Source organism: Carcharhinus amblyrhynchos, chromosome 20 (assembly GCF_965287045.1).
Source record: "Carcharhinus amblyrhynchos chromosome 20, sCarAmb.v2.hapA, whole genome shotgun sequence".
Classification (NCBI taxonomy): domain Eukaryota; kingdom Metazoa; phylum Chordata; class Chondrichthyes; order Carcharhiniformes; family Carcharhinidae; genus Carcharhinus; species Carcharhinus amblyrhynchos.
In genome coordinates this window covers 9137372-9165322 of record NC_137343.1, presented here as the reverse complement: position 1 = coordinate 9165322, position 27951 = coordinate 9137372, and the positions used below count along the sequence as shown (strand labels likewise).

Below are 27951 nucleotides of genomic sequence, written 5' to 3'. Positions count from 1 at the left end.
GCTCCAATTTCCTCCAAAGATGTGCTGGTTAGCTGGACTGACCATAGTAAAATAAAAATTGCTCCTTAGCGTCCAAGGTGTGCCCATTAAATGGATTAGCCACGGGAAATGTGTGGGATTAGGGGGAGTGGGCCTGAGTAAGATGCTCTGTCAGAAAATGAATTAGAGGTCTCATTTTGATTCCAATGATTTTTAACTCAAGTTTGTACATTTGTCCTTTTTGTCCCCATCATACAGAAGTAATTGGTTACCACCCCTGCTATTAGGTTGCATTCTCACAAAAAGGTGAAATAGTTAGATGATTTAGCTTCAGTATGTGTGTGTGTGTGTGTGTGTGTGTGTGTGTGTGTGTGTGTGAGTGAGAGAGAGAGAGAGAGAGAGAGAGAGAGAGAGAGAGTGAGAGAGAGCACACCATTCTCTGGGAGTGGGGGGGAGTGAGGCTACATTGTTGTGGGGGGAAGGGGGCCCAATCGCTCACTGGTCGGGGGGTGAGGGGCAGTGATGTGTGTGGGTAGTGGGGGATGGATAAAGGGGGCAATGACGTATGTGGATAGTGGGGGGTTGGATGAGGGGGACAGTGATGTGTGTGTGCACCATCGCTCCTGCGTTTTGCTCTCGAGCCGCTTTCTGTGGCTTGGGAGCGATCTGATACAGATGCACTTTACCAAATTTTTTTCCAACTGCACGTGCGCAGCTCAGAGCTCTGATTGTTTCGGCCGTGCTAAGCCCCGCCTAAAAGCGCGAATGGGACTGGAGATGGCTGAGTGCGTATGGGAGCGCCTGAAAGCAGATTTCTAAGTTGGATCTGCATTATGCCCAGATTCGGCACTTAGAATGAAAATGGTAAAATCGGTCCCATTGTTTTGCTCACTCTTTCTCTCACTGAACTCAATACACTATGAAATTTGTAGATGAAAACAAAAACTCCAACATGCATGTCACTGGTATGTGAGCATCTCTGTCAAGGCCAGTATTTATTGCCCACTGCTATTTGCCTCTGAACAGAGTGGCTTGCTCTGATTTCAGAGGGCATTTAAGAGTCAACCACACTACTGTGGAATCACATGTAGGCCAGACTAGGTAGGGATGGCAGATTTCCTCCCCTAAAGGAATTTTTATGACAATTGACAATGGTCATCATTTTTACTGAATTCAAATTTCACCATCAGCCATGGTGAGTTTCAAACCCTGAGCAATACTCTGGATCTCTGAATGACTGGCCCAGCGACAATACCACCAATGTCACCGCCTCCCCTTAATGATTTTTATATTTTCCTCACGTCATTGTACAGACAGCTACACTATATAAACTTTAGCAAAATAACAAGAGTTTCTTCAAATAATTTTGCACAACAGATGGACGGATAGCTCAGATAAAGGAAAATATTCATTCAGTTGGGCTGGCACACTGGCAATGAATCAATTCTGGGAAATTAAGTGCCATGCAAGTGCGCAAACTGCAAAAAAAAATCACAATTCTGGACAAAAATGTTCAATCCCAGCACAGGTTTCTCTGGCGGATTGAGGCCAACAAGTAGTAATTTGAACAAAACACAAAAACACACAATGAGCAGCAAACTGGTGATAAACATAAACATGCAATTGTGAAACAGGCAAGAGACAATTTTTTTTTCTGCAAAACATTTGGCATGAATGAGCAGGGGGTATGGATAACAATGACACACCAGATTGTGGTGTGATGGGAGCACGACAGAAGGATTTGTGAACAGGGAATGCACTCAGAGTAAAAGTGTTTACGGCATGTATTTTGCTGGCTGTGATTTCTTAGTCAGAAGTCTCACAAGTCCCAGGTTAAAGTCCAATTTTAACCTGATGTTGTGAGACTTCTTACTGTGTTTACCCCAGTCCAATGCCAGCATCTCCACATCATGTGATTTCTTAGGCGGTCCCTCAGGATTGAGGATGTCTTCTACCCCATTTCAATTGGGATTCTCGCTGCAACTGCCCAGATTACTCACAACTGTGTTTGTAACCAGTTAATAAAGTACATTACAAATGACAATTTTAAATGCGGCATTAATAGCTGTTTAAGAGAATAAAAAACCCTGATGACCATTCACAATTCAAAGATAAAGATCAGAATACAACTTTCAAAAGCAACAAGTTATTTTAAGAATTTTGATGTAGGATCATAGAATCCCCACAGTGCAGACAGAAGCCATTCGGCTCATTGAGTCTGCACCAAACACTATCCCACCCTATTCCTGTAACCCCACATTGTACCCTGATAATCCCCATGACACTAGAGTCAATTTACCATGGTCAATCCACCTAACCCGCACATCTTATACACTGTGGGAGGAAACCAGAGCACCCGAAGAAAACCCATGCAGTAACAGGGACAATGTACAAACTCCACACAGACAGCGATCCAAGCTGGGAATCGAATCCGGGTCCCTGGCACTGTGAGGTAGCAGTGCTAACCACTGTGCCATTGTGCCACTGCTTCACATTATCTACAGATAAATCACTGCAAGTGAATTTATGCTTTCAGTAACAGGTGAAACACAAGTGTTAAATACAAGACATTGTTTGCAGTCATTTTCATTATTTTACTAAAAGATTAATCTCTTCCATTTGGCACCAACAGAAGCAAAATGAGATTCCTACTCTTCATTCTGATTGCCTACCTAGTTCCAGTGCCTACACTATGCGGAGTAAAGCCCTTAGATGAACATTTCAACACGGTGGCAACAGGCAAATCACCAATGCCTCAAGCCGGTTTGCTCGAGGACCTTGAAACTGAAAGTGCCCAAATACAATTCCATAAAGATAACACCTTAACACAAGATCTCCTGCCAGAAGGAGAGGAGGAGGAGGAGGACTACCTGGATTTTGATAAACTGTTGGCAGAGGAGGATGATGATTACATTGATGAAATTGATGAGATAGAACTAGAGGAGGATGTGGATACAGAGCTTGAACCTGCAGATCCAGCGGCCAAAAGAGCCAGACTACTTAAACTATTCCGTGGCAAAACCAGGATTCAACGCTTGAACATTGTCAACGCCAACTTTGCCTTTGGTCTTTATAGAAGCATCAGGAATGTTGCTGACCCGTCTGATAACATACTACTAGCTCCGGTCGGCATTTCAATAACCCTGGGCATGGTTTCTTTAGGTGCAGAGCATGAAACCCATCAGCAGCTATTCCACGCACTTGGCTTTGCCGATTTTGTAAACGCCAGTGTGAAATACGACATAATGACCGTTCATAACCTCTTCCGCAGGCTCACCCATCGTCTCTTTCGCCATAACTTTGGTTACACTCTCCGGGCTGTCAACAGCCTGTTTGTACGGCACGAGGCAGAGATTCTGAACAACTTCACGCAGAATATGAAAACCTATTACTTTGTCGAGCCTCAGTCAGCCAACTTTTCTGATCCCATTTTGATCAGGAAAATAAATGACCGTATTTTGAAACTCACCAAAGGACTGATTAAGGAAGCCCTAGAAACAGTAGATCCACAAACGCTAATCATGATTTTGAACTGCTTATACTTTAAAGGTAAATTTATTTAATTACAAATTTGGCTGATACAATGTTTCTCCGAGCATAATTGTGCTTGGTTGCACAACAGATTCCATTCATTTTAATGTCATATTTATTAAACCTAGTTTTTCCAATGATGAACAGACACTAATCAAATCAAATTTTTTATTTGTTAAAGCTCAACCTGTCAATTCCAAATTACACAATTTTAAGTCATAACTAAGTATACTGTGTCCATAATAAATCCACCTAATTCTAATTTTACTTTGATAAAACTAATTTTCTTAGAATCCAAGTGGGGATAGAGGAGCTATCATGCATCACTATTTTATTCTTTGCAGTGCTAAACTACAGGGCACCTGAAAGAATTACAGAAAATTAGCGTAGTATTATCATTGTCATCAAGTTCCCTTTGGTAAAGATTAAAGTTTTAAAGTTTATTTATTCGTGTCACAAGTAGGCTTACATTAACACTGCAATGAAGTTACTGTGAAAATCCCCTAGTTGCCACACTCTGGCATTTGTTCAGGTACACCAAGGGGGAATTTGGCACGGCCAATGCACCTAACCAGCACATCTTTCATAAAAACATAAGAACTCCTGTGGGATGCAGGAGTACAATATCAAGGGTAGGAGTCTTAGCTGGGTTGAACAGAAGGGTCTTGGGGTCTGGGTCCATAGGACTCTTAAATCGGCCTCACAGGTGGAGGATGTGGTCAAGAAGGCGTATGGTGTACTGGCCTTCATTAATCGAGGGATTGAGTTTAGGAGTCAGGAGGTAATACTGCAACTTTATAGGACCGTTGTCAGACCCCACTTGGAGTACTGTGTGCAGTTCTGGTCGCCTCACTACAGGAAGGATGTGGAAGCTATTTATAGGGTGCAGAGGAGATTTACAAGGATGTTGCCTGGATTGGGAGGCATGCCTTATGAAGATAGGTTGAGGGAGCTAGGTCTCTTCTCCTTGGAGAGACGAAGGTTGAGAGGCAACCTGATAGAGGTTTATAAAATGTTGAAAAGAATAGATAGGATGGATTCTCGGAGGCTATTTCCCAGGGCTGAAATGGTCGCTACAAGAGGACACAGGTTTAAGGTGCTGGGAAGCAAGTACAGAGGAGATGTTAGGGGTAAGTTTTTCACTCAGAGGGTGGTGAGTGAGTGGAATCGGCTGCCGTCGGTGGTGGTAGAGGCGAACTCGCTGGGGTCTTTTAAAAGACTTCTGGATGAGTATATGGGATCTAATGGCATTGGAAGTTACAGATAGTTCTATGGCTTGGTAGGTATAGATGTGATCGGCGCAACGTGTGGGCTGAAGGGCCTGTTTGTGCTGTAGTGTTCTATGTTCTATGTAACTAGGAGCAGGAGTAGGCTATCTGGCCCCTCCACCATTCAATAAGATCATGGCTGATCTTTTTTGTGGACTCAGCTCCACTTACCCACCGCTGACCATAACACTTAATTCCTTTCGGACTGTGGGAGGAAACCACAGCGCCAGGAGGAAACCCATACAGACATGGGGAGAACGTGCAGACTCTGTACAAAAAGCGACCCAAGCTGGGAATCGAACCCGGGTCCTTGGCATTGTGAAGTAACAGTGCTAACCACTGTGCCACTTATTTTTATTATTCTAATAGTGGCAGTAATATGCAGTAGATAAAAGGATTGCATACAATATATAAAGTGAAATGAGCATTTCAATCAGTCAGAGTAAAAGGCGGACAACTCCGATATTCACTAGACTTCAAAGAGGCAAAACAAACTCTGAAATTGAGCGATTAGCAAATTGAATTTTATAGAGGGATCATTTTAAACTCTTTAAGTGTGCCACCATTAATGATCGTTTTTCAATTATTTAGCATTTAATTGCCGTAAAATGCTCATCATGCCCCTCAGGCATCTCTTTAAAAACATTACTTGTCAAGAAAGTATATGAAAAAGTTCAGGCTGTATAATATTCAGTTTGAGAGAACTCACTTCCTTGCAGGCAATATGGAAACTCATGATGTGGAGTTGCCTGCATTGGACTGGGGTAGGCACAGTAAGTAGTCGCACAACACGAGGTTAAAGTCCCAACAAGTTTATTTGGAATCATGAGCTTTCGGAGCACCTGATGAAGGAGCAGTGCTCCGAAAGCTCGTGCTAGCAAATAAACATGTTGGACTTTAACCTGGTGTTGATACATTACTTAATATGGGAAGTGCACTGGGAGTCTAAAATCTGGAATCCTGAGCTTTATTAATTGCTGTTGTGATATTTTTGCCCTCCGGTTGAACAGGATCTTGGGAGACTAAATTTCCAATCGAAAAGACGTACACAGGCTCGTTCTGGCTGAATGAAAAGAACATGGTGAAAGTGACCATGATGCAAACCAAGGGGAATTTCCTGGCAGCAACGGATCGCGAGCTGGAATGCGACATTCTCATGCTGCCATACGTGGGAAACATCAGCATGCTGATTGTGGTACCCCAGAGGTTCTCTGGCATGAGGGCTGTTGAAAAGCAGCTGATGTCTGAAGTGGTGGTGAAGTGGTTTAACAGCATGACTAACAGGTACATTTTGTACACAAACAGTGACACAGCCCTCAGCAAAATAAAGCAAACTGTGCGCCGGCTCAGAAGGCTGGATTAAAATTGGTATGGTTATAGCAGTGATCTGCATCACATGCTCCTCCACAAAGACCTCCTTTTAGAACATAAGAACATAAGAACATAAGAAATAGGAGCAGGAGTAGGCCATCTAGCCCTTCGAGCCTGCCCCGCCATTCAATAAGATCATGGCTGATCTGTCGTGGCTCAGTTCCACTTTCCCGCCCTCTCCCCATAACCCTTAATCCCCTCTCTTATCAAGAACCCATCAACCCGCTTCTTAAAAATATTTAGCGAGGCAGCCTCCACCACTTCAACGGGCAGAGAATTCCAGAGATTCACCACCCTTTGAGTGAAGAAGTTCCTCCTCAACTCCGTTCTAAACCGCCTCCCCTTTATCTTGAGGCTGTGCCCCCTAGTCCTACTGTCTTTTTTGAGCGGGAAGAGTCTCTCCACCTCTATCCTATCCATCCCATTCATCATCTTATACGTCTCAATGAGATCTCCCCTCATTCTTCTAAACTCTAACGAGTACAAGCCTAGTTTATTCAGCCTCTCCTCATAGCTCAATCCCCTCAACTCCGGTATCAGCCTAGTAAACCTCCTCTGCACTCCCTCCAGGGCCAAAATATCCTTGCGCAGATGCGGCGCCCAAAACTGCACACAGTACTCCAGCTGCGGCCTCACCAATGCCCTATACAGCTGCAGCAAGACCTCCCTACTTTTATATTCAATCCCCCTCGCTATGAAGGCCAGCATCCCATTCGCCTTCCTGACCACCTGCTGCACCTGCAAGCTGGGTTTTTGCGACTCATGCACAAGGACCCCGAGGTCCCTCTGCACCGTCGCCTGCTGCAGTTTTTCGCCACGTAAGTAATAGTCCTTCCTACCATTATTCCTACCAAAGTGGACCACCTCACACTTGCCAACATTAAATTCCATCTGCCATTTCCTGGCCCATTCGCCCAGCCTATCTAGATCCCTCTGCAGACTCTCCACACCCTCCGCACAATTTGCCTTTCCCCCAATCTTGGTGTCATCAGCAAATTTCGACACCCTGCACTCGGTTCCCTCCTCCAGATCATCTATATAAATGGTAAATAGCTGAGGCCCCAGCACCGACCCCTGGGGCACCCCACTAGTCACCAACCGCCAATCCGAATAGCACCCATTGACCCCCACTCTCTGCCTCCTATTTGACAACCAATCCTCTATCCACGCTAACACCCTACCCCCAACTCCATGTCCCCTGACCTTCTGCAATAACCTCTTTTATTAAGTGATTAGAAGCATCCAAATGTAAAACTTCTTTATAGGTTTACAGAAACTGATGAAATAAGAGCCAGTTCTGATACTTTCAGTGAAGTTTTTTTTAAGTTTAAATTTATTTATTAATGTCACCAGTAGACTTACATTAACACTACAATGAAGTTTTTGTGAAAATCCCTTTCTTGCCGCACTCTGGCGCCTGCTCGGGAACACTGATGGAGAATTTAGCATGGCCAATACACCGAACCAACACGTCTTCCAGAGTGTGGGCGGAAACCGGAGCATCAGAGGAAACCCATGCAGACACAGGGAGAATGTGCAGACTCCACACAGCCCAGTCATGCAAGACAGGAATCGAACCAGGGTCCCTGGCGCTGTGAGGCAGCAGTGCTAACTGCTGTGCCACCACAAATTCAATATAACAGGAAGAATGATGAGGTCCTAAGTCACAAGCTAACTATTCTGTGAATCACAACGAGCGGGATCAAAACTCCAGGCCATATGCGGCCCATAAATCTTGGCAATATTGCCCACAGGGCCAAAACATCCTGTGCAATGTATCTTTTGATGGTTTTTGGAGTGCCCAGGCGGTTTGTACAATCGCAGGGATTCCTTTACTTTTTATTGGTGTGGCTGACTTAACAGCTGTACAGAGGAACATTTGGTTATTCTGCTTAGCACAAACACTGATTCTGGAACATTTTGCCCTTGTATTTCCGACTCATTGCCTTGTAATGTTGGAACATCAAGGGCTGTTTTTAAGCAATTGATACATTTTGGAGAGATGTAGAGGAGATTTACCAGAATAGCACCATGTTTGACAGACTCCAGTAAAAGGAAGAGACCAGAGAAGCTGGGATTGCTTTCTATGGCGCAGTGCAAGTTACAGCAAGATTTAACAAAGTTGTTCAACTATTTGGGGGTTTGATGGAGTTGATTGGGAGTAACTGTTTCTATTGGCAGGAGGACCAGTCACCCAGAGGAGACGTAAGAGAGAATTCAGAGTGAGAATGCAAAATAAGGGGTATAATTCTTAAAGGAATGCAGGAGCAGAGGGATCAGAGGGTGGCACAGTGGTTAGCACTGCTGCCTCACAGCGCCAGGGACCTGAATTTGATTTCCGGCTTGGGTCACTGTCTGTGCAGAGTTTGCACATTCCCATCATGTCTGTGTAAGTTTGCTTTGGGGGCTTCGATTTCCTCCCACACTCCAAAGGTGTGCAGGTTAGGTGAATTGGTCATGGTAAACACATGGGGTTATGGGGATACAGCCTGGGTAAGATGCTCTCTCGGAGAGTCGGTGCAGCTTCGATGGGCCAAATGGCCTCTTTCTGTATTGTAGGGATTCAACCAAGAAATGACCTTGGTATGTATGTGTATGGACCTTTGAAGGTGGCAAGATTGGTGGCCTGAACAGTTAATAAAACATATAGTATCAAAGGCTTTATGAAAAGAAACATGGAGTACATGAGGAAGGCAGTAAAGCTAAACCTATACAAGACACTAGGTGGACTTCAGCTGGAGTATTGTGTACATTTCTGGGTGTCACACTATAGGAAGGATGTGAACGCATTGGAGAAAGTGCAGAAGAGGTTCACAAGAATGGTTCTAGGGATGAGAAGCTTCAGTTATGAGGACATTTTGTTCTCAAAGACTGAGAGATTTGATAGAGGTGATCAAAATCACAAGGAGGCTGCACATAAATAGATAGGGAGAAACTGTTCCTGCTTGTAAAAGGATTGAGAATGAGGGGGCACAGGTTTCAAGTGGTTTGCAAATGAAACAAATGTGATGTGAGGAAAAAAAACTTTTTCACAACACATGTTTGGATCTGGAATACACTGTCTGGAAGTGTAGTGGAGGCAGGTTCAATCAAGGCATTCACGAGGGTGTCATTTGATTATATGAATCGGAACAATGTGCAAGGGTACAGGGAAAAGGCAGGGGAATGGCACTAAATCCTAATGCTCATTTGGAGAGCCAGTGCAGACACGATGGGCCAAATAGCCTCTTTCTGCACTGTAAGAATTCTGTGATAATTGTATAAAAAATCATTTGGGAAAAAATGCTTACACTACCAAGTGTTATGAATGATCTGCAATGCACCACCTGAAAAAGGTGGTGGAAGGGGATTCAGTGATAACTTTTGATAGGGAATTGGATAAATACATAAAAACAAAAAAAAAATTGTGTGACTATCAGGGAAAAGCAGAGGAGTGAGAGTGGCTTGGTCAAAGAGTCAGCATAGGCATGATAGGCAGAATAGCCTCTTCTGTACTGTACCATTCTATGATTCTTGCTTGGGAAACAGAAGCTTTATTAATTGAAGAAGGGTAGCCTTCAGGGTAACATGAATTAACATTCTAGCAATTAAAGTACTATAAAAATCAGAGGAAGGAAACTTTCTGTACAAACTATGTGTTGTTTCTAATTTTATTTAAATTAATTTGGAAAAATTAATTCTGCATTTTTTTTTACAAGAACAAGAAAAGTTTTGCTCCCCCGATTCAATCTGGTGAAGCACTATGACCTGGTGCCATACCTGAAGACTTTGGGATTGACATTACCTTTCCAAGCGGAAGCAGACTTCACTGGAATATCAACTGAGGAGAACCTAGGCATTAACCTGGTAGGAATTTCCTTGTGCACATATACAAAATATATAGACTAAATGAAAGGGGCACACAAGTTTAAAAGTTTATTTTTTTTTTGAGTGTCACAAGTCGGCTTACTTACACTGCAATTAAGTTACTGTGAAAACTCCTACTCACCACACTCCAACACCTGTTCGGGTACACCGAGGGAGAATTTAGCATGGCCAATGCACTCAACCAGCACCTTTCAGACTATAGGAGGAAACCAGAGCACCCAGAGGAAACCCACGCAGAAACGGGGAGAACGTGCAGACTCTGCACAGATAGTGACCGAAGCCAGGAATTGAACCCAGCTTCCTGGTGCTGTGAGGCAGCAGTGCTAAGCACTGTGCCATCATGCTGCCACAACAGCAGGAAGCTACAATTCTGGCAGGACCCCTTGGAAGAATTAGGTCACAATATTTGTCAACTTAGGCTAACCACAGTCAACAGGGAGAGAAGTTACATTGAGGGAAAAGATTAAACTGGCTAAAAGTGATTTTGTTAGGGCCTACAATAGACTAACACCAACTCCCCGAGGGTAAAAGTGAGCCATGCAGATGAAGGAAAATGTTTGCTTTTATGCCATTTGCAATTTCAGAATAAATTATGTTCTTAGCTGAAAGGCACCCAAGTTTTAAATAGGTGAAGCAATTTACAAATTTAAGAAGGTTCTTGGTAGCTCCTATTTACACATTCTCAAAATCCACAATTGGAAGGACTGAAGTACATCTTAGTCATCAGACCCTCAAGTGAAGTCAAGAGATTATAGTGAAATGGGCAAAACTGCATCCAGTTTTCACAGAGCTAAACACTGAAAACCATTCCAATAAAGCCTTTGTTTTCTTCCCCTTGTCATTAGTAAAACTAGCCCGAACTTCTCTGCTTCTTTCTCCTTCTTCAAGATGCTCCTATAACTTGCTTCATCTGTCGTTAGAGATGTTTTGTGTAGTTCACGTCAAATCTTGTTTGTTTAGGATTACATCAAACGTGCAGCACAGAAACAGGCCATTCGACCCAACTTGGCTATACTGATATTTACACTCCACAAGTATTCACCCCACCCTCCACCCCATCTAAATCATCACAGATTTTCAGCAGACTTTTCTATTGGTTTTTTCTTTCTCATCTAGTTTCCTTTCAAAACCAACTAAGTCATTTGCCCCAACCATTTTTCCTGTGGTAAGAGGGTGGGGTTCTCCGACTTTGCCCACGGCCACCCCGCTGCAAGTGAGAATGGAGAACATCACGTTCCAGCCAAAACTCTGTTCACTTTCAGCAAAACCCCAGCCCCGAGCGAGGATGGGAGATTTTCAGTGGGCAATCTCCACAAGCTAAGCATTCTGAGTAAAGAAATTTCTTATTTCCCTGCTGGACTCATTAGTCACCATTTCATATTTATTGCCCCCCCAATTTTAGATTCTCCCACAGGTGGAAATATTCTCTTCACATCTAACCTGCCCAAACCATTCATAAAATGCACGTTTTTCTCGTGGCCAACGAAAGATTTTAGCAGCTGTTATGTTCAGAGCCACGAGGCTCCCTAAACCACATAAGCCTTTCATTCATTTAAATGTTCGGCTGATTTTATTTCTGTATTATCCAAACAAAGAAATAAAACCATCTACTGGTTTAGAATGTTCTCCAGTTAAGAACGACATTGTTTCACAAATTAAAAATGCAATTACTGGAGTCGAAAATTTATAGTAAGTCCATCAATGCACTAGGTAGAATGGTGAAGCATTTAAATTATATTTTCCAATTCTAAATGCAATGGAGGGTTTATACATTTAACAAGGGGCAGCACGGTGGCACAGTGGTTAGTACTGCTGCCTCACAGCGCCAGGGACCCAAGTTCAATTTTGGGTCACTGTCAGTGTGGAGTTTACACTTTCTCCCCGTGTCTGTGTGGGTTTCCTCCTGGTGCTCCAGTTTCCTCCCACAATCCAAAGATGTGCAGGTTAGGTTGATTGGCCACACTAAATTGACCCTGGTGTCAGGGGATTAGTAAAGGAGGGTTACAGCAATAGGGTTTGGGTGGGATTATGATCGGTACAGACTCGATGGGCCGAATGGCCTCCTCCTGTACTGTAGGAATTCTATGATTCTAAGGTAATTTAAAATAGGCAATAATTAAATTGTTAGACTCTTAAACAGACAGGTCGATGTTAAGGGACTATATGTACCACATATATTTGAAATTCTGAAATAGAGTTCAAATTCATTGTAAAAGAATTGGGGCGAATAAGTAAAAGTTTCATTTATTTTAAAGTTTATTTATTAGTCGCAAGTAAGGCTTACATTAACACTGCAATGAAGTTACTGTGAAAACCCCCTAGTCGCCACACTTCGGCGCCTGTTCGGGTCAATGCACCTACCTAACCAGCATGTTGTCCAGACTGTGGGAGGAAACCGGAGCACCCAGGGGAAACCCATGCAGACACAGGGAGAACTTGCAAACTCCACACAGACAGTGACCCAAGCTGGGAATTGAACCCGGATCCCTGGCACTGAGGTAGCAATGCTAACTGCCATGCCACCCATGTGCTACCATGCTGCCAATGGATTAAATATTTTCCAGGAGCTATAGCAAAGTGGGTATATTTTCATCCAAGCGTACCTTTCTATTCCACCCGCCACCCCCACCCCCCCGCCAGAGATGAAGAAGGTGTGAATAAAGAAACAAATTGATATGTAGCCAAAATGGTTCTAAAATATTCTAAAATATGACTGTAAACACTGCTTTTGTCTGTTAGTTGCAGATTTTCCCCCTCAATACGGCAAGATTCTTCTCAGTCCATTTGCAAAATTTGCCATTTAAAGTAACCAAATAAAAAACAAGAATCTAGAATGCCTTTTCCCAGTTCTAACAATGACAGAACGCAGCCTGTTTGGATTTTGAATACATGTTTGTTCTTATTAGAGCTTATTCCACAGAGTAAAATGATCACTTATGTTTCAAATCTTTCAGTTCAAACACCAAGGATCGATAACGGTGAATGAAGAAGGGACAACAGCAGCATCTGTGACAACAGTTGGCTTCATGCCCCTTTCCTCGCAGAATGAGTTTTCCGTCAACAGACCCTTTATATTTCTCATATATGAGCACCGCACCGAGTGTCTGCTGTACATGGGACGGGTGACAAACCCCCTGAACAATTAATGGCCAACGCAAGGAAATGATATAGCTGCCAATACATAGCCTAAGTTTTTCAGATAAAAATTATTTTAAAATAAAACTTTGCATCACAATGTATGAAAAGGTAACTGTAAGTAAATGAGAACCATTCCATGGCAAAAGATGTTGAAACATTTTGTTTTAAATCCTGTCCATCAAAATTTTCCTCACAAAACTACACTGACAGCTGATCTGTTTGCCCATTAGACACAAGGCTTGAATTTGGCAGCTCGAACTATTGCCTCTCCCTAACATCTTTTTAGGTTTAATCTCAATACTAGGGTTTCAGTGTAAAACCTGTGTCAACAAACCCCCGTGAGGAGGCATTGGATATTTGAATGTGTCGTCCTCTGAATAGGGGAATTCCTCCGGCTGTTGGAGTGGATGCAAAAGATCCCATCATGCTACTTTAAACAGGGGTTGTCCAGGTAGTCTACCTAACATTCCTCTCCCAATCAATAACAAATTAGTTTGTCAACCACAGAATTGCTACTTGCAAAAAGGCCACTCCATTGATCTCCATAAATGAAGCCTGAATCTGAAGTCAGAGCCCAACCCAACACCAGGAAGGTGCCCTTGTCCTTTGAGATGGTAGTAGTCGTGGGTTTGGTAGATACTACTTAAGGAGCCTTGGTGAGTTGGTAGACGCCGCCAGGGGTGTGGAGCTTATTCCATCACACGCCTGACCTGTGCCTTCTTGTGGTGGCGGTGAGTTACTTGCCGCAAGATTCCCCTGCCTGCCCTGGTAGCCACAGTATTTATATGGTTGTCCAGTTCAGTTTCTGGTTAATGGTACTCCCCAGGGATGTTTCACTTTGGAATCAGTTTAGGCTTTCAGAGCACATTTAAACTGCACATGTTTCAGCATCAATGCAAAGCTCAATCTGCTTTGCACAGAAGCTAATCTTGAAATGAAAATGAACCATTTCCAAGAGATGTGAATTCTGGTTCATTCAAGTTCTTCTAATGTTGGAAGTCTAAAAGTTTATTTATTAGTCACAGGTAGGCTTACATTCACACTGCAATGACATTATTGTGAAAAACCCCCCAACTGCCACAGCCTGGCGCCTGTTCAGGTACACAGAGAGAATTTAGCCTGGTCAATGCACCTAACCAGCACGTCTTTCAGACTATGGAAGGAAACCGGAGCACCAGGAGGAAACCCACGCAGATACGGGGAGAACGTGCAAACGCCACACAGACAGTGACACAAAAGGGGAAGCGAACCTGGGTCCCTGGTGCTGAGGCAGCAGTACTAACCACTGTGCCATCATGCCTCACTGAACAGATTTATAAAAGCAGAAGCATGATTAGAAACTGTTCAATCATCATCTTATGCTGCAGCTACAGCTGTCAATGACTGGCAAAATTGCAAAAAAGAAATGGTAATGTGTGCTATTTATTTGTATTGCAACAGTAAACATTTACTTTCCATGTAAAATCTAACCCAGCAAGTCCGCAAATACCCAAACAATCCAGGCAGAATTTACAGAATAGACAAATATTACTGCAACTGTTCTGGTAGAAAGCATTTTTTTTTTAAAATTGAGATTTGGATCATTATCTGAAAAGGAAATGAATGCTGGGCTGCAGGGGAAGGTGAGGATCTGCAGTAGGTGAACTACTCCTACAGGGAGTCAGTACAGGCCAAGTGGCCTCCGTCTGTGCTGTAACCATTCAACGATTCTAAAAATGATGAAAAAGTTGTTCTCCAGTTTCATGCAACATCCACTGCACTTAGTGTTCATCCTGATGCAAAAGCAAACCATGCTGACAGACACATGCTTATGAATGCTGTGTTTATTGCCACTCTTAAGTATTTCTTGATCACACTGCATAAACCTAGTGATGCTGAGACAGTGCTCCAGCTAGGCAGACCAGCATTTATTGCCCATTCCTAGTTCCCTTCAAAAGGTGGTGATGAGCTGCCTTCCTGAACCACTGCAGTCCCAGAGTGTACTCGTACACATGCACAAACACACGCGCGCACCTCTTAGGGAGGGAATTTCACTATTTTGATTCAACCACAGTGAAGGAACAGCGATATATTTCCAAGCCAGGATGGTGAATGACTTGGTGGGGAATCTCCAGGCGGTGGTTTTCCTGGGCATCTGCTGCCCTTACCTTTCTAAATTGTAGTGATCATGAGTCTGGAAGGTGCTAAGCAGACTTGGTGACTTCCTTCAGTGCACCTTGGTTTTTTCAAAATTAGTGTCATAAGTAGGCGTACATTAACACTGCAATGAAGTTACTGTGAAAATCCCCTAGTTGCCACACTCCAGCGCCTGTTCGGATACACTGAGGGAGAATTTAGCATGGCCAATGCATCTATCCAGCATGCCTTTTGGACTGCGGGAGGAAACCGGAGCAGCCGGTGGAAGCCCACGCAGACACAGGGAGAACATGCAAACGCGACACAGCGACCCAAGTGGGAATCGAACGCAGGTACATGCTGTAAGGCAGCAGTGCTAACCATTGTGCCGCCTCTTGTAGATAGTACACACAGCTGTAACTGTTTGTCAGTAGTGGAGGGATTGAAAGTTTGTGGAAGGGGTAGCAATCAAATGGGTTGCTTTGTCCTGGATGGTGTCGAGTTTCTTGAGTGTTGCTGGAGCTGCACTCCAATAAGTGGGGAGTATTCCATCTCACTCTTGACTTGTGTCTTGTAGATGATGGACAGGCTTTTGGGGGCACAGTATTTTTATGGCTAGTCCAGTTCAGTTTCTGATCAAAGGTAACCCCCAAGATGTTGATCTCAAACCCAAACTCTGAAGCTAATTTCCTATTTTAACAGCACTGCTGTTATCCCTATAACTAAGATACTGCTTTCCTGTGCAAATTTGTATTGATATTTGTTTCTCAATTACTCAAAGCAAAGCAAAAGTGGTTGCTTTCCACAAAGCAAATACTATGTGGAATTTTTATTCTGAGCATGGTTATATAATTATTTCACGTACTTTAATTTATGTAGTAATTAAAAATGAATATAGCTTTCGTAAATTGAATCTAAATCTGGTTCCTATTCGTTGGTGTGTGGTTTCTATCAAGTCAATACCTCCTAACAAAGTAACTCTGCATAGTTTTGGATAAGATCTTGAAAAGAAAAGGTACTCACCACTGCAATGACTGGAATAAGAACCCCCAAATTACCCGCACTACTTGAAGCCTGAAACAGAGGAACAAACGTATTATTCAAGAATACCTCTTTACTCTTCAACATGCGTATCACCAATTTTAGCATCAGCGTGAAATGCATTTGCCTTAAGTACATGTTACCACAAGTATACTGCCGAGGCTTTGTTGAAGTTTCGTTAAAGCCTCGAAAAAAAGAGTTGAAAAATCAAAAATGATTAATCTCTGCAACAACTGACTTTGAAAATCTCTATGCATTTTGAACAGGGATATATAATTTACAAACATATCAAAGAAAATAATCTTTTAACAGTGATTAATTTCACCAACCTGTAAAATAAGCAATGGTCTGTGTTTATAAAAAGTGCAAAAAGGTCTGTTCGAAACAGGTTTGATTTGGAGATGATGTCGAAGATGATGAGACTCAGCAATAGAAGCGCATTTACAAGATCAGCTAACAATAAACATTAAGTTTGCAGAGATATAATTAATGGAGTCTTAATTCTGACAACATGGTGGTGACGTAAGTGTAGTAATTGCACTGGTAGCATTGTTTTAGAGGTTATGAAATAAACTTAGGCACTCAAATGATGTAGAAAAAAGATTAAAACACTGGGTCATCCACAGTGCTATTTTAACAGCACTGCTGTTATCCCTATAACTAAGATACTGCTTTCCTGTGCAAATTTGTATTGATATTTGTTTCTCAATTACTCAAAGCAAAGCAAAAGTGGTTGCTTTCCACAAAGCAAATACTATGTGGAATTTTTATTCTGAGCATGGTTATATAATTATTTCACGTACTTTAATTTATGTAGTAATTAAAAATGAATATAGCTAAAGCTTTGAACACAACTCAATGATGGTGCTTCCAGCATTTCCTTGCGCCTAGCCAGAATATCTGGCACTTAATGCCCAACGTTATTTCATTCCGTGAAAGACCATCCTAAAGTGAGTGTGAATGTTCGATATGGTTTATGAGGAGAGACTGACTAGATTAGTATTAGGATTTTAGGATTGTTTTTGATGGAGTTCAGATGAATGAGGGGAGATCTCATAGAGACTTATAAAATTCTAACAGGACTAGACAGGGCAGATGCAGGAAGGATGTTCTCAATGGTGGGGGTGTCCAGAAACAGGTGTCACAGTCTGACGATTCAGGGTAGACCATTTAGGACAGAGATGAGGAGACACTTCTTCACCCAAAGAGCGGTGAGCCTGTGGAATTCATTACCACAGAAAGCAGTTGATGCCAAAACATTGAATGTATTCAAGAGGTGACTAGATATAGCACTTGGGACGAATAGAATCAAAGGTTATGGGGAGAAAGCAGGATTAGGATATTGAGTTGGACAATCAGCCATGATTGTGATGAATGGCAGAGCAGACTCAAAGGGCCAAATAGCCTCCTCCTGCTCCATCTTCTATGTTTCTATGTATGTTTCAATACCGCGTTATGCAGTTCTGTGAAGCAATGTCTTAATTATCTCAAATTTCATGGGACGCCCAAAGGTGGAATCACAATACTATATATATTTAATCAAATATTATACTTAATCATTATACTCGAGCTATACAAGGCAAATGATAGCATCTTATTAGATTGCTTCATACTGTAATTTACTTTGTCAATTTAAAATCATAGAATCCCTACAGTGTAGGAGGCGACCATTTGCCCCATTGAGCCTGCACCGACAACAATCCCATCCAAGCTCTATTCCCGTAATCCTACGTATTTACCCTGCTAAACCAGCTATCCCTGACATGAAGGGTGAATTTACCATGGCCAACTCACCTAATTCACAAATCTTTGGAATGCTTTTACATTGAGAGTATTTTTACATTGCACTGACAATATCGGTTGTTGTAAGGGAAACTCTTATTTTGTGGACTGAATAACAGATGCAAGTGTAAACAGATACTTGAAAATATCAACGTGCCTGGAAGAAAATGGAGCTCTTAATCTGGTATAACTGGTGCTCTTGTAACTAGCATTAATAGGAATAGCTGATTAGCCAGTCTGAACGGTTGCCCATAATAACTAAAGCTGGAATTTTCTGGTCATGCAGTGGGGGATGCACCGCAGGAGACTCGGTAAGCCAGCCAGGAGCAGACAACCTGGCAGGGCCAGGAAATCCCGCATTATCCAGGCCACTGAAAGAATGATTTCATGTCAGAAAAATAATTTGCACAAGGTCAATGCAGGGATCATGAGAGTTCATGCAAGAAAGTTTTTTGCAGAAACAGGACAACTGTAGCTGGGGGTTTAAGCAACATGGAGAGTCCATATTATTGAGATGTCAGCCTTATAGGTTGAGAGTTCAGGCTCCAGGCCACAGACATGACCACGTACTCCAAGCTCACACATCAGTGCAGTACTGGTGGAGGTGCTGTCTTTCAAACTTGCTCTCTCAAGTGACTGTATTCAAGGACATGCAGGGTGCTTTCCCAGTGCACTGACCAATATCTAATGTTCAGTCAATATCAATAAAATAGATTTGTTCAAAATGTCAAACCACTGAATAGATTCTTAATTCCAGATATTTACTGAATTCAAATTTCACCATCTGCCATGGTCAGATTCAAACCCATCTCCCCAAAGCATTACCCTGGGTGAATGGATCCAGTACCACTACTCCACTGCCTTCCCTCGCGAGTGTGGCGACTAGGGGATTTTCACAGTAACTTCACTGCAGTGTTACTGTAGGCCTATTTATAAATAAGCTTAAAAACATGAATCCTGCAATTATTTTAGATGCTGGCAGTCCAACAATATTTGATTTAATTTCAGATTTTCAACATTTTGTGAACTCAACTTGCAAATTTTTTTGACGTGAAAACAAAAATTCTTGTGAAATTGGGCAAAAATCATTGCAAACCTAAAAAAAAAACAACCCACTATGGATGAACTTACTGTTATGATGCTAATTATTAACCTGCAAACTTAAACTTTGAACACAGTCATTTCATTCACTGTTTAAAGAAAGTATGCTAATATTTATTTTTATTGTGACATAAACAACCTAGTTTGCTGTCAACTTAATATGGCCGTGTCACATTCCAAATGTGCATTAATACAATGAGCAGATAAGGACACGATTATCACTGTACTGCAGTAATAGTCATATTATGAAACATAACTTTCTGACTTCCCACCACTGGATTTGGGGAATAGCCAAAGGATGCACTGTGAAATCCCTCCTGGAAGTTCCCATATAAGGGTTTATCTGGCAATCGTCAAGAGGATTTAAATCACTAACTTCGGATAGTTCTGATATTTTACTGTCACAGCTATTCTGAAAGAGTCAGGATGGCAAAAAGCACCCCTAACTATTTTAAACACCCAGACCGAGTCCCGCACGGTACGCTCAACAATACCTCTGACTCATCAGTATGAGTGACTTACCCCCACACCCCCACCTCCATATTTTTGCCCACAACACCCTAACTTCCCTCCACCCCAATTTTCAAATCCGCACCCATGCTGTCCAATGCCTGGAAGTTCCCCAACAATGTCTGGATCTCCACCTACGAGCAACACCAACCCCCCCACCACCCACACACACACAAACACACACTCACACACACACACTATCCACACAAGATCCACCACCCAGTGTCCCAGTGGTTAGCACTGCTGTTTCACAGCATCAGGGGCCTGGGTTCAATTCCCAGCTTGGGTCACTGTCTGTGCAGAGTTTGCACGTTCTCCCTGTGTCTGTGCGGGGTTTCCTCTGGGTGCTCCGGTTTCCTCCCACAGTCCGAAAGACGTGCTGGTTAGGTGTCACTGGCTATGCTAAATTCTCCCTCAGTGTACTCAAACAGTGTGGCAACTAGGGGTTTTCACAATAACTTCATTGCAATGTAAACATAAGTCTACTTGTGAAACTAAGTAAGTAAGTAAGTAAACTTTAAAATAAATAAAATTATGTCTGCATCCCCCTCTCACCCATCCCCATTATCCGGATTTCCCCGTATCCAAACACCCACATCTACATTTCATTCATTTACCTTAGAAATTTAATTCCTCCCTTGCAATGGGACCTTTACTATCACCTGCTTTACAACTGCCCGTGCTGTAAAAAGGGGGCATGTCCTCCTTCGCTCCACTCCTTTTGCTGCTAGAACCACTGACCTGCTTCACTTCCTCAGTTTCACCCAGCCTGAATCAGGAAGGTCTTACAAGACAGGAAGCGCTTTCCATTTTAATTGTAGGTGAGTCATTAATCGATGGTAATTGACTGCTGATTGGCACGCCGGGAAAGTTAGGGGTCACTGAATGTCTCCACAACTCCCAGCCCCTCAAGTATTTCTGTGATGGGACTTGATCCTGGATTTCCATTGTGTATTCGCCATTCAATAATCTCAATCAAGTTGTCAGTTTAGCTCAGTTGATAGCTTTGTGAGTCAGATCAATTTCGATAATCCCATTAATATTTAGGTGCAGCACCGGGGAAGTGTTAACATTTTTAGACGTGCCATCTAATAAATTAGATGCTAAACAGAGAGATTGGTTAATGCAGCTGCCTACCTAAAAAGCATTTAATTTCAGAGCAATTTGTTGTGTACAAACATTACAGCACAGTTCTGAAAACTGTGACAAGAGCAAAGACATCTTTTAATTTGACTATTAAGGAAAGCAGCAACATTTAAGGAACAAAGACATGAATCTTGTCACTGATCTAGTGTAGAGATCGGTATTGCATCTGTTGGAATAATACCTCAGGTTATCAACATGGGATATAGAATATTGGATCAGCTTAGATTATAACGAATAACAAAAATATTCTGACGCCATTTAAATCTCAGTTCTTCCATTCTATTTTATGAAGTGGAACTCAAAAGAGAATTATAAAAGAATCTGAGCACAATGGTGTTTGCTACTCAGCTACACAGAAAAGTAAGAATCAAAAACCTAAATCCAGACAGTGGCATAGTGGCAATGTCACTGAACTAGTAATCTAGAGGACTAAACTAATGGTCTAGGGACATGTGTTCAAATCCCACTATGGCAGCTGGTGGAATTTAAATTCAATTCATAAAATTTGGAATTAAAAGCTAACCTCAGAGATAGTGACGATGAAACCATTGTCGATTTAAAATCCATCTGGTTCCTTTAAGGAAGGAAATCTGCCATCCTTACCTGGTCTGGCATAAATGTGACTCCAGGTCCACAACAATGTGGTTGATTCTTACCTGCCCTCTGAAATAGCCTAACAAGCCACTCAGTTCAAGGACAATTGGGGTTGGGCAACACCACGCCAGCAATGCCCACATCCCAAAGTAATACATAAAAATTCAAGAGTTTCCAGCTTCGAGAGCTCTCCTGTTTGACACTCTTCCTAAATTAAGCTACTTCTGCTCAGGTAGCTGCTCACCTTTAATGCAGGGCCTTTCTCGCTCGCTCTTTCACTGGCTCGTTTCCCCTCTAAACCCAGCTGCACAAAAAGCTCCAGCAAATTGACAAGAAGTTCATCCACCAACTGCTCCCCCTGCAGGTTAGCTGCAATGTTAGCGAGGGCATTGATAACTGCCAGGGAACAGTGCCTAAAACAGAGAGATCCGGAGTGGTTAACATAAAAACTTCACATTCATTTGCAATAAATACCCATTTTCTAAAGAGGTTTTTTAAAAACAATTTGCTTCTCATAGCAAGTTATACATTGAAATTTGGAGAGATGGCATGTAAAGAACCTTCCTCTGCACTGAAATTACTATGATCCTATTCGATAGTCTGTACCTCTCCAGTTACAGCAAGTAGTCTCACAAACCCGGGTTAAAGTCCAACAGGTTTATTTGGTAGCACGAGCTTTCAGGGTGCTGATCCTTCTGAAAGCTCATGCTACCAAATAAACCTGTTGGACTTTACCCTGGTGTTGTGAGACCACTTACTGTGCCTACGCCAGTCCTATGCCGGCAATTCCACATCCTCTCCAGTTAGCAAATTTATTGCTCAGAAACCTATTGCCTGGAATTTTGAGGAGATCCAAGTATTCCTGCAACATCATTGCCATCATTTTAGGGTGACTTTAGCCAGAGGCCTCTGCAACTGGATGCATGACCACAGTTGCTGGACCAATTAAAATTGGGGATACGCAAGATGACAAAATTAGGGGACAGCAGATATCTCAGAGGGTTGTGATACTAGAGAAGATTACAGAGATATAAAGAGGGGTGAGGCTATGGAGGGCTCTGAAATAAGGATGAGGATACTATCCTCAAGACATTGCCTGACCAGGAGCCAAAGCAGGTCAGCAGGCACAGAGGCAATGAGCAAACAGGTCTTGGTTTCTGGTCAATGATAACCCCAAGGATGTTGACAGTGGGGGATTCAGTGATGGCAACACCACAGAATGTCAAGGGGCAGTGGTTAGATTGTCTCTTATTGGTGATGGTCATTGTCTGGCATTTGTGTGGCGCAAATGTTACTTGCCACTTGTTAGCCCGAACCTGGATATTGTCTAGATCTTGTTGCATTTGAACATTATCTGAGGAGTCAAATAGTTACAGATTTTGTTCTTTTTTAAATGTAATTAAAATTTATCCAACAATGAGCCAATAGCACCATGGACAGTCTTTTACCAAACCACAAAACCCACAACATTCAAACACAACAGAAATTAAGACGTACAAGATGCATATAGAACACAGTGCCAGGGTAGAACCAAGGTCACTTTGACTAATACCACTGAGAAAAGTAATAACAGCAACATTATGGGAGCTCCATGTTCTCCTGGCTCAGATCCTTCATCAACAGTGGTTAATATATTTGAATTCCCAACTAAAACATTGTTGTTGCAGCACTATCACCACAAGGACTACAGAAGTTCAAAGGAAAACAACAGTCACCATCTTTACAGAGTAATCAGAGGTGGGTGATGAATGTGGACTTGCCGGGGTCACCTACATCCTGAGATAAGAAGAATTGTTTTTAATGTCATGAGCTTTGATGATCTGAAAGGACAGTGGAAAAAGATTTTATATTAATCTGAGGAAAAGGAATTGAATGAATACTTTGAAGGGGGAGCATTGAAGGGCCATGTGGAAAGAGCAGGAGAGGAGGACTGGCTGGGTAGCTCTTTCTAAGACCCAGAATAGGCACAATGACCAAGTAGTCTCTTCTGTGCTCTGTGACTTTGAGGACAGGTGAAATCACTGGCTAACAACACAGGCTGTTTAGGTTACTGTCTAAGTTTTGATGTAAGTGACTAAAAATGAAGACACTCAGATTTAACAGTGTGTTTCTACATTTTATCATTGACTTCCCGTTAAGTTTAAGCTTAATGAGACAAGAGAAACGAAATGGAAGGAAAGTTTACACTTGGTATGCAGCAATACTTCAAACCCTACCTGTAGCCATGATCTTTGTGGTCTTTAGTTGCTGAATAAACAACTGAACTGGCTTTCACACTAATTTGTTGAAAAAGATTCCACACTTCTTGGTAAATATATTGCTGTTGAAAAAAATACAAGAATCGGTCAACACACTTCATCACTCCTAAACTAAAATATGGACTAGCTAGGGAACTTCAGGTACATTACTGAAAGCTCTCAGGTTAAGAATGGGACAGGTAAACACTATCATTTTGGTTCTTTTTGACTAGCCACATGCAATTTACACTGCTCATCGATTCTCCCCAAATCATTCTCTGATCAGAAGTCAATACACAAGTAAATTTAGGTTCAGGAATAACGAACAAGCAATAAATGATCTTAAAGCCTTCGTACATATGAAGTAAAATCAGCAACAATCTCTCTCAACTGACAACCATAATGCCCTATGTTAGAAGCTGTTGGTTTAAACTAAAAAAGAAAGGTATGTGCACATAGATTCAAACTAACACAATACCAGATTTATTGAAGGAATTTTTGCCTGTGCAGAGGCCAGATTGAAAGTAAAACAACAGCCTTTGCAACATTGTAATGGCATCATCTTGTGATCAGCTCTTAAAGCAATCTGCAAGCACTTAAATATATAATACCTCAACCCTTTTTACTTCTGTGGCCATAAAAACAAAGTACTATAATGTTATACATAGGATAAATAATAATCTAGACATAGGCCCTGATTTTACCGGCCACCTGAGGCTCATAAATTGTGCTTGGGACCAACGGGGAATGTCGTTCTGCAAGCCTTGCCCACTCCAATTTTAGGACAGCCTTGCCAGTAAAATCAGGGCCACAATCTTTCTGGAGGTAGTAACAGATCAAAGTAGTTACCAACCTACTCTTTAAGAGGAGTAATGCAGTTGAATATTGAGTTGTTGCAGGAGTAGTGTTTTCCATAAGATTCCAAAAAGCTACTTACGTGACGTGATAATAAACCTTGCTCTTTTGAAGCTTTTAAATAATGTTTCAAGGATTGTATCACTCTTTCAGCTAATTCATTGGTTGGCAGATGATAAGGTGCAGATTTTATATGCTGAATACCATTAACTTTGAGATAATCCTCAAACTTTTGTGAAGCAAACCGTGAACCATTATTGCCAACAATCTGTTTGGGTTTACTAAATCTTGTAAACATTTTGCCAAGTTTTTCAATGGTTTGTTCAGTTGTAGTAGATCTCATGATAATAGCTTCTGGTCACTTCGAGTGTGTATCAATTATGACAAAGAACATGTAACTCTCAAACGGATCAGTACAGTCCAAATGCAATAACTGCCATAACATTTTAGGCCACTCCTAAGGGTGTAAAGGAGACAACAGTGGTATATTTTTTATTCGTGCACAGGATGGAGACCGTCCCACATTTTCTTCAATCTGAGCATCCAGGCCCGGCCACCAAAAATAACTACATGCTGATTCCTTCATTCGGATTATACCAGAATGTTCTTCATGTAGTTGGTGAAGATCTGGTCCACGCTGACTAGGAAGGATAATCACTCGGATTCCCCACAATAGACATTCATCTTGGAAGGTCAACTCAAGCTTTCGAATCAGGATGCATCCAATATGTTCCAACTATTAGTCCTTTCAATAGCTGTAATGTCCCAACTGTGCTTGGGGTTGTGGGTTTTAATAAAAAGGAAATAACATGGTTTGCACACGGAGATTCAAACCAACAACAACAGATTTATTCCAAGAGGTCTAACCAGTACACTGTACAAACTGAAAGTAAAAGCAGGAGCTTGTGAAACATTCCAACAACATCACCATCAAATCATGTGATCAGCTCTGAAAGCAACCAATATAAAACATTTTCCCCGTTCATGTGATCACCACAAGAATGCTATACATAATATTAATAATACTCTCGAAACAGTACTATGCATCATTACTCGTTACACACAGACAATAATAATGTCGATCAAGATTTTTGTTCCTCTCTGATTATACACAACATTCTGGAATTTCGTTTTCATTGACCCAAGATGTATGATTTGGAACTTCAGTTCTCTTGGAACTAATTTTGCATCATTCTCATGTGGTATAGTAGCAAAGCCACAATCATTAGGCAACTCGGATCCAAATAAGTCTTCTGTAGCAGTATTCACAACACTAGGGACTAAAGAAGTTCATACTCCTGGAGATGACTCTGAGAAATCATTTCAAGATGACAACAATTGGTTAGCATGGTGTCATCAACCTAGCTCATCTTCGGTTTGAACCATGTAAGAAATTGACTTGTTTTTACTAAAACTATGGCTGGTTCCCATTTCTGACTCGTGCTATAATTAAATGCTAACTTTATTCTCATTTAGCAACTTGAGATTGTTGTTATCTCTGAAGTTTATGGAAGTAGTTACAAATTAAACTTAGTTCTCAACTTTATCTTTAAAAGTAGTGACGTAGGTGAACTTTGAGCAGTCACATGAGTGGTGTTTCTATAAGATGCAAAAAGAGCTATTCACATGACGTGATAATGAAACATGCTCTGTTGAAGCTTTTAAAGAAGTTTCAAGGATTGTATGACTTTTTCAGTTAACCCATTGTTCAATGGATGATTAGGTGCGAATTTTAAATGCTAAATACCAGTTACATTGAGATCATCCTCAAATACATGACGTACAATGTTATTGCTAACAATCTGTTGCAGTTTATCAAATCTTGAAAAAATAATTGTCAAGTTTTTCAATGGTCTCCTCAGTTGTGGTAGATCTCATGATAACTTCTGGCAACTTTTTGTATGCATCAATTATGACTAAGAACAGGTAATCAAAAAGACCAACAAACTCTGTATGCAATCATTGCCATGGCATTTTAGGCCACTTGCATGGGTGTAAAGGAGGCAACAGTGGTGTATTTCTCATCTGTGCACAGAAATGACACTGAGCAGTTAGACCGAGCTCCAAAAATAACTATGTTCTGATCCCTTCATCCAGACTATACCAGGATGTCCTTTGTGTAGTTGGTCAACTTTTGCATTGATTATCCTTGCTCCAGCATTCACTCCCCAAATGACCACTTTGGCAGATCTGTGTTATGCTTGTTGCTTATTGACTTCATTGGTAGTTTCCAACTTCTGGATCTTCATTCCTGCACCAAATTGTGAAGCTGCTTTAACAGCCATCTACAGGACAATTCCTACTGCTGTCTTCAAAGTCAAAGAATGTTCAGTAATTAACCTTCTCTGGATATTCTGGAGACCACAAACTGGACGATCTTGAAGAGCATCTTCTAATGACTCACCAAACTCTCAATGTCATGCCAGCCATTTTAAGGTTGCCACAAACTGAGCAATGCTTTTGCTTTTCACTTGATTCCTTCAGTGGAACCTGAACTATTCCACGATGATCCTTGTCAAGACATATGTTTGGTTCCTAGCTTTACTGGATGAACGAAGTTCCGGAACAAATTGTAGGTTTTACTTCCTATTGCACTGGTACAAGCAACTCGCTCACAATTTTATTCCCTTGTACAAAGATTATAAACACTTGGCATAGGAACTCCATTTTTTTCACTGAAAGAGCCCATGGATTCTACATGACCTACCACTTAATTATCCAACAAAAACTGCCTCTTCTGACTACAGTAAAGTACTGGCCGCTGCAGAGGTTATCAGATAATCCAATGGGTTTAAGTTTGCACAGCTGAGAAGTCAACAGTCTCCATAGCCATCATCTCATAACTACAAAATCTTTGTGGGAGCAGAAAAAGTTAAATATTGGAAAAGCAACAGGAAAATGAAATAAAACTAAACAGTTTTCATTTGCTATTCAAAATATTTTTGGAACAGTACTTTAATAATTCATTCCTTAGTTATGGAGAATAAAAATTACAAAATCGCATATGGCTAACTGACCAATCAGAAGACAAGCCAACACTGTTGTCATAAAATCCCTAGCGTGCAGAAGGGGCCATTTGGCCCATCGAGTCTGCACTGACCACAATCCCACCCAGACCTTATCCACATAATCCCACGCATTTATCCTAGCTAGTCTCCCTGACACTAATGGGCAATTTTTGCATAGCCAATCCACACATCTTTGGAGTATGGGTGGAAATCGGACCACCCAGAGGAAACCCAAGAATTGAACCCAGGTCCCTGGTGCTGTGAGTCAGCAGTGCTAACCACTGTGCCAATGCACCATCCCATCTTAGCTGCTTATCTTTAGCTGCTGGGATCAGTTTGCACAAGAGGAAGCTTGAAAAAGTGATTCAATTTCTAGCAGTAATTGATGCGCTGTGAATTGCATTAGGA

At 41.8% G+C, this 27951-nt stretch overlaps 2 protein-coding genes across 3 annotated transcripts in view; one reads left to right on the top strand and one right to left on the bottom strand.

The window, feature by feature from the left end:
• Positions 1 to 27951, bottom strand: part of pi4kab (phosphatidylinositol 4-kinase, catalytic, alpha b) — a 177014-nt gene that overhangs the window by 104038 nt on the left and 45025 nt on the right. For both annotated transcript variants that reach the window (XM_080208072.1, XM_080208073.1), the window contains exons 17-19: positions 23660 to 23763; positions 21688 to 21856; positions 16293 to 16343 (exon numbers count right to left, since the gene is read on the bottom strand). In XM_080208072.1, coding sequence (XP_080064198.1) covers positions 16293 to 16343; positions 21688 to 21856; positions 23660 to 23763 — 324 coding nt within the window. The remainder of the gene's footprint in view (positions 1 to 16292; positions 16344 to 21687; positions 21857 to 23659; positions 23764 to 27951) is intronic.
• On the top strand, positions 2619 to 13162 carry serpind1 (serpin peptidase inhibitor, clade D (heparin cofactor), member 1). The gene is made up of 4 exons (XM_080208646.1): positions 2619 to 3528; positions 5789 to 6062; positions 9848 to 9995; positions 12971 to 13162. The coding sequence occupies exons 1-4, from the start codon at positions 2619 to 2621 to the stop codon at positions 13160 to 13162; spliced, it is 1524 nt and encodes a 507-aa protein (XP_080064772.1).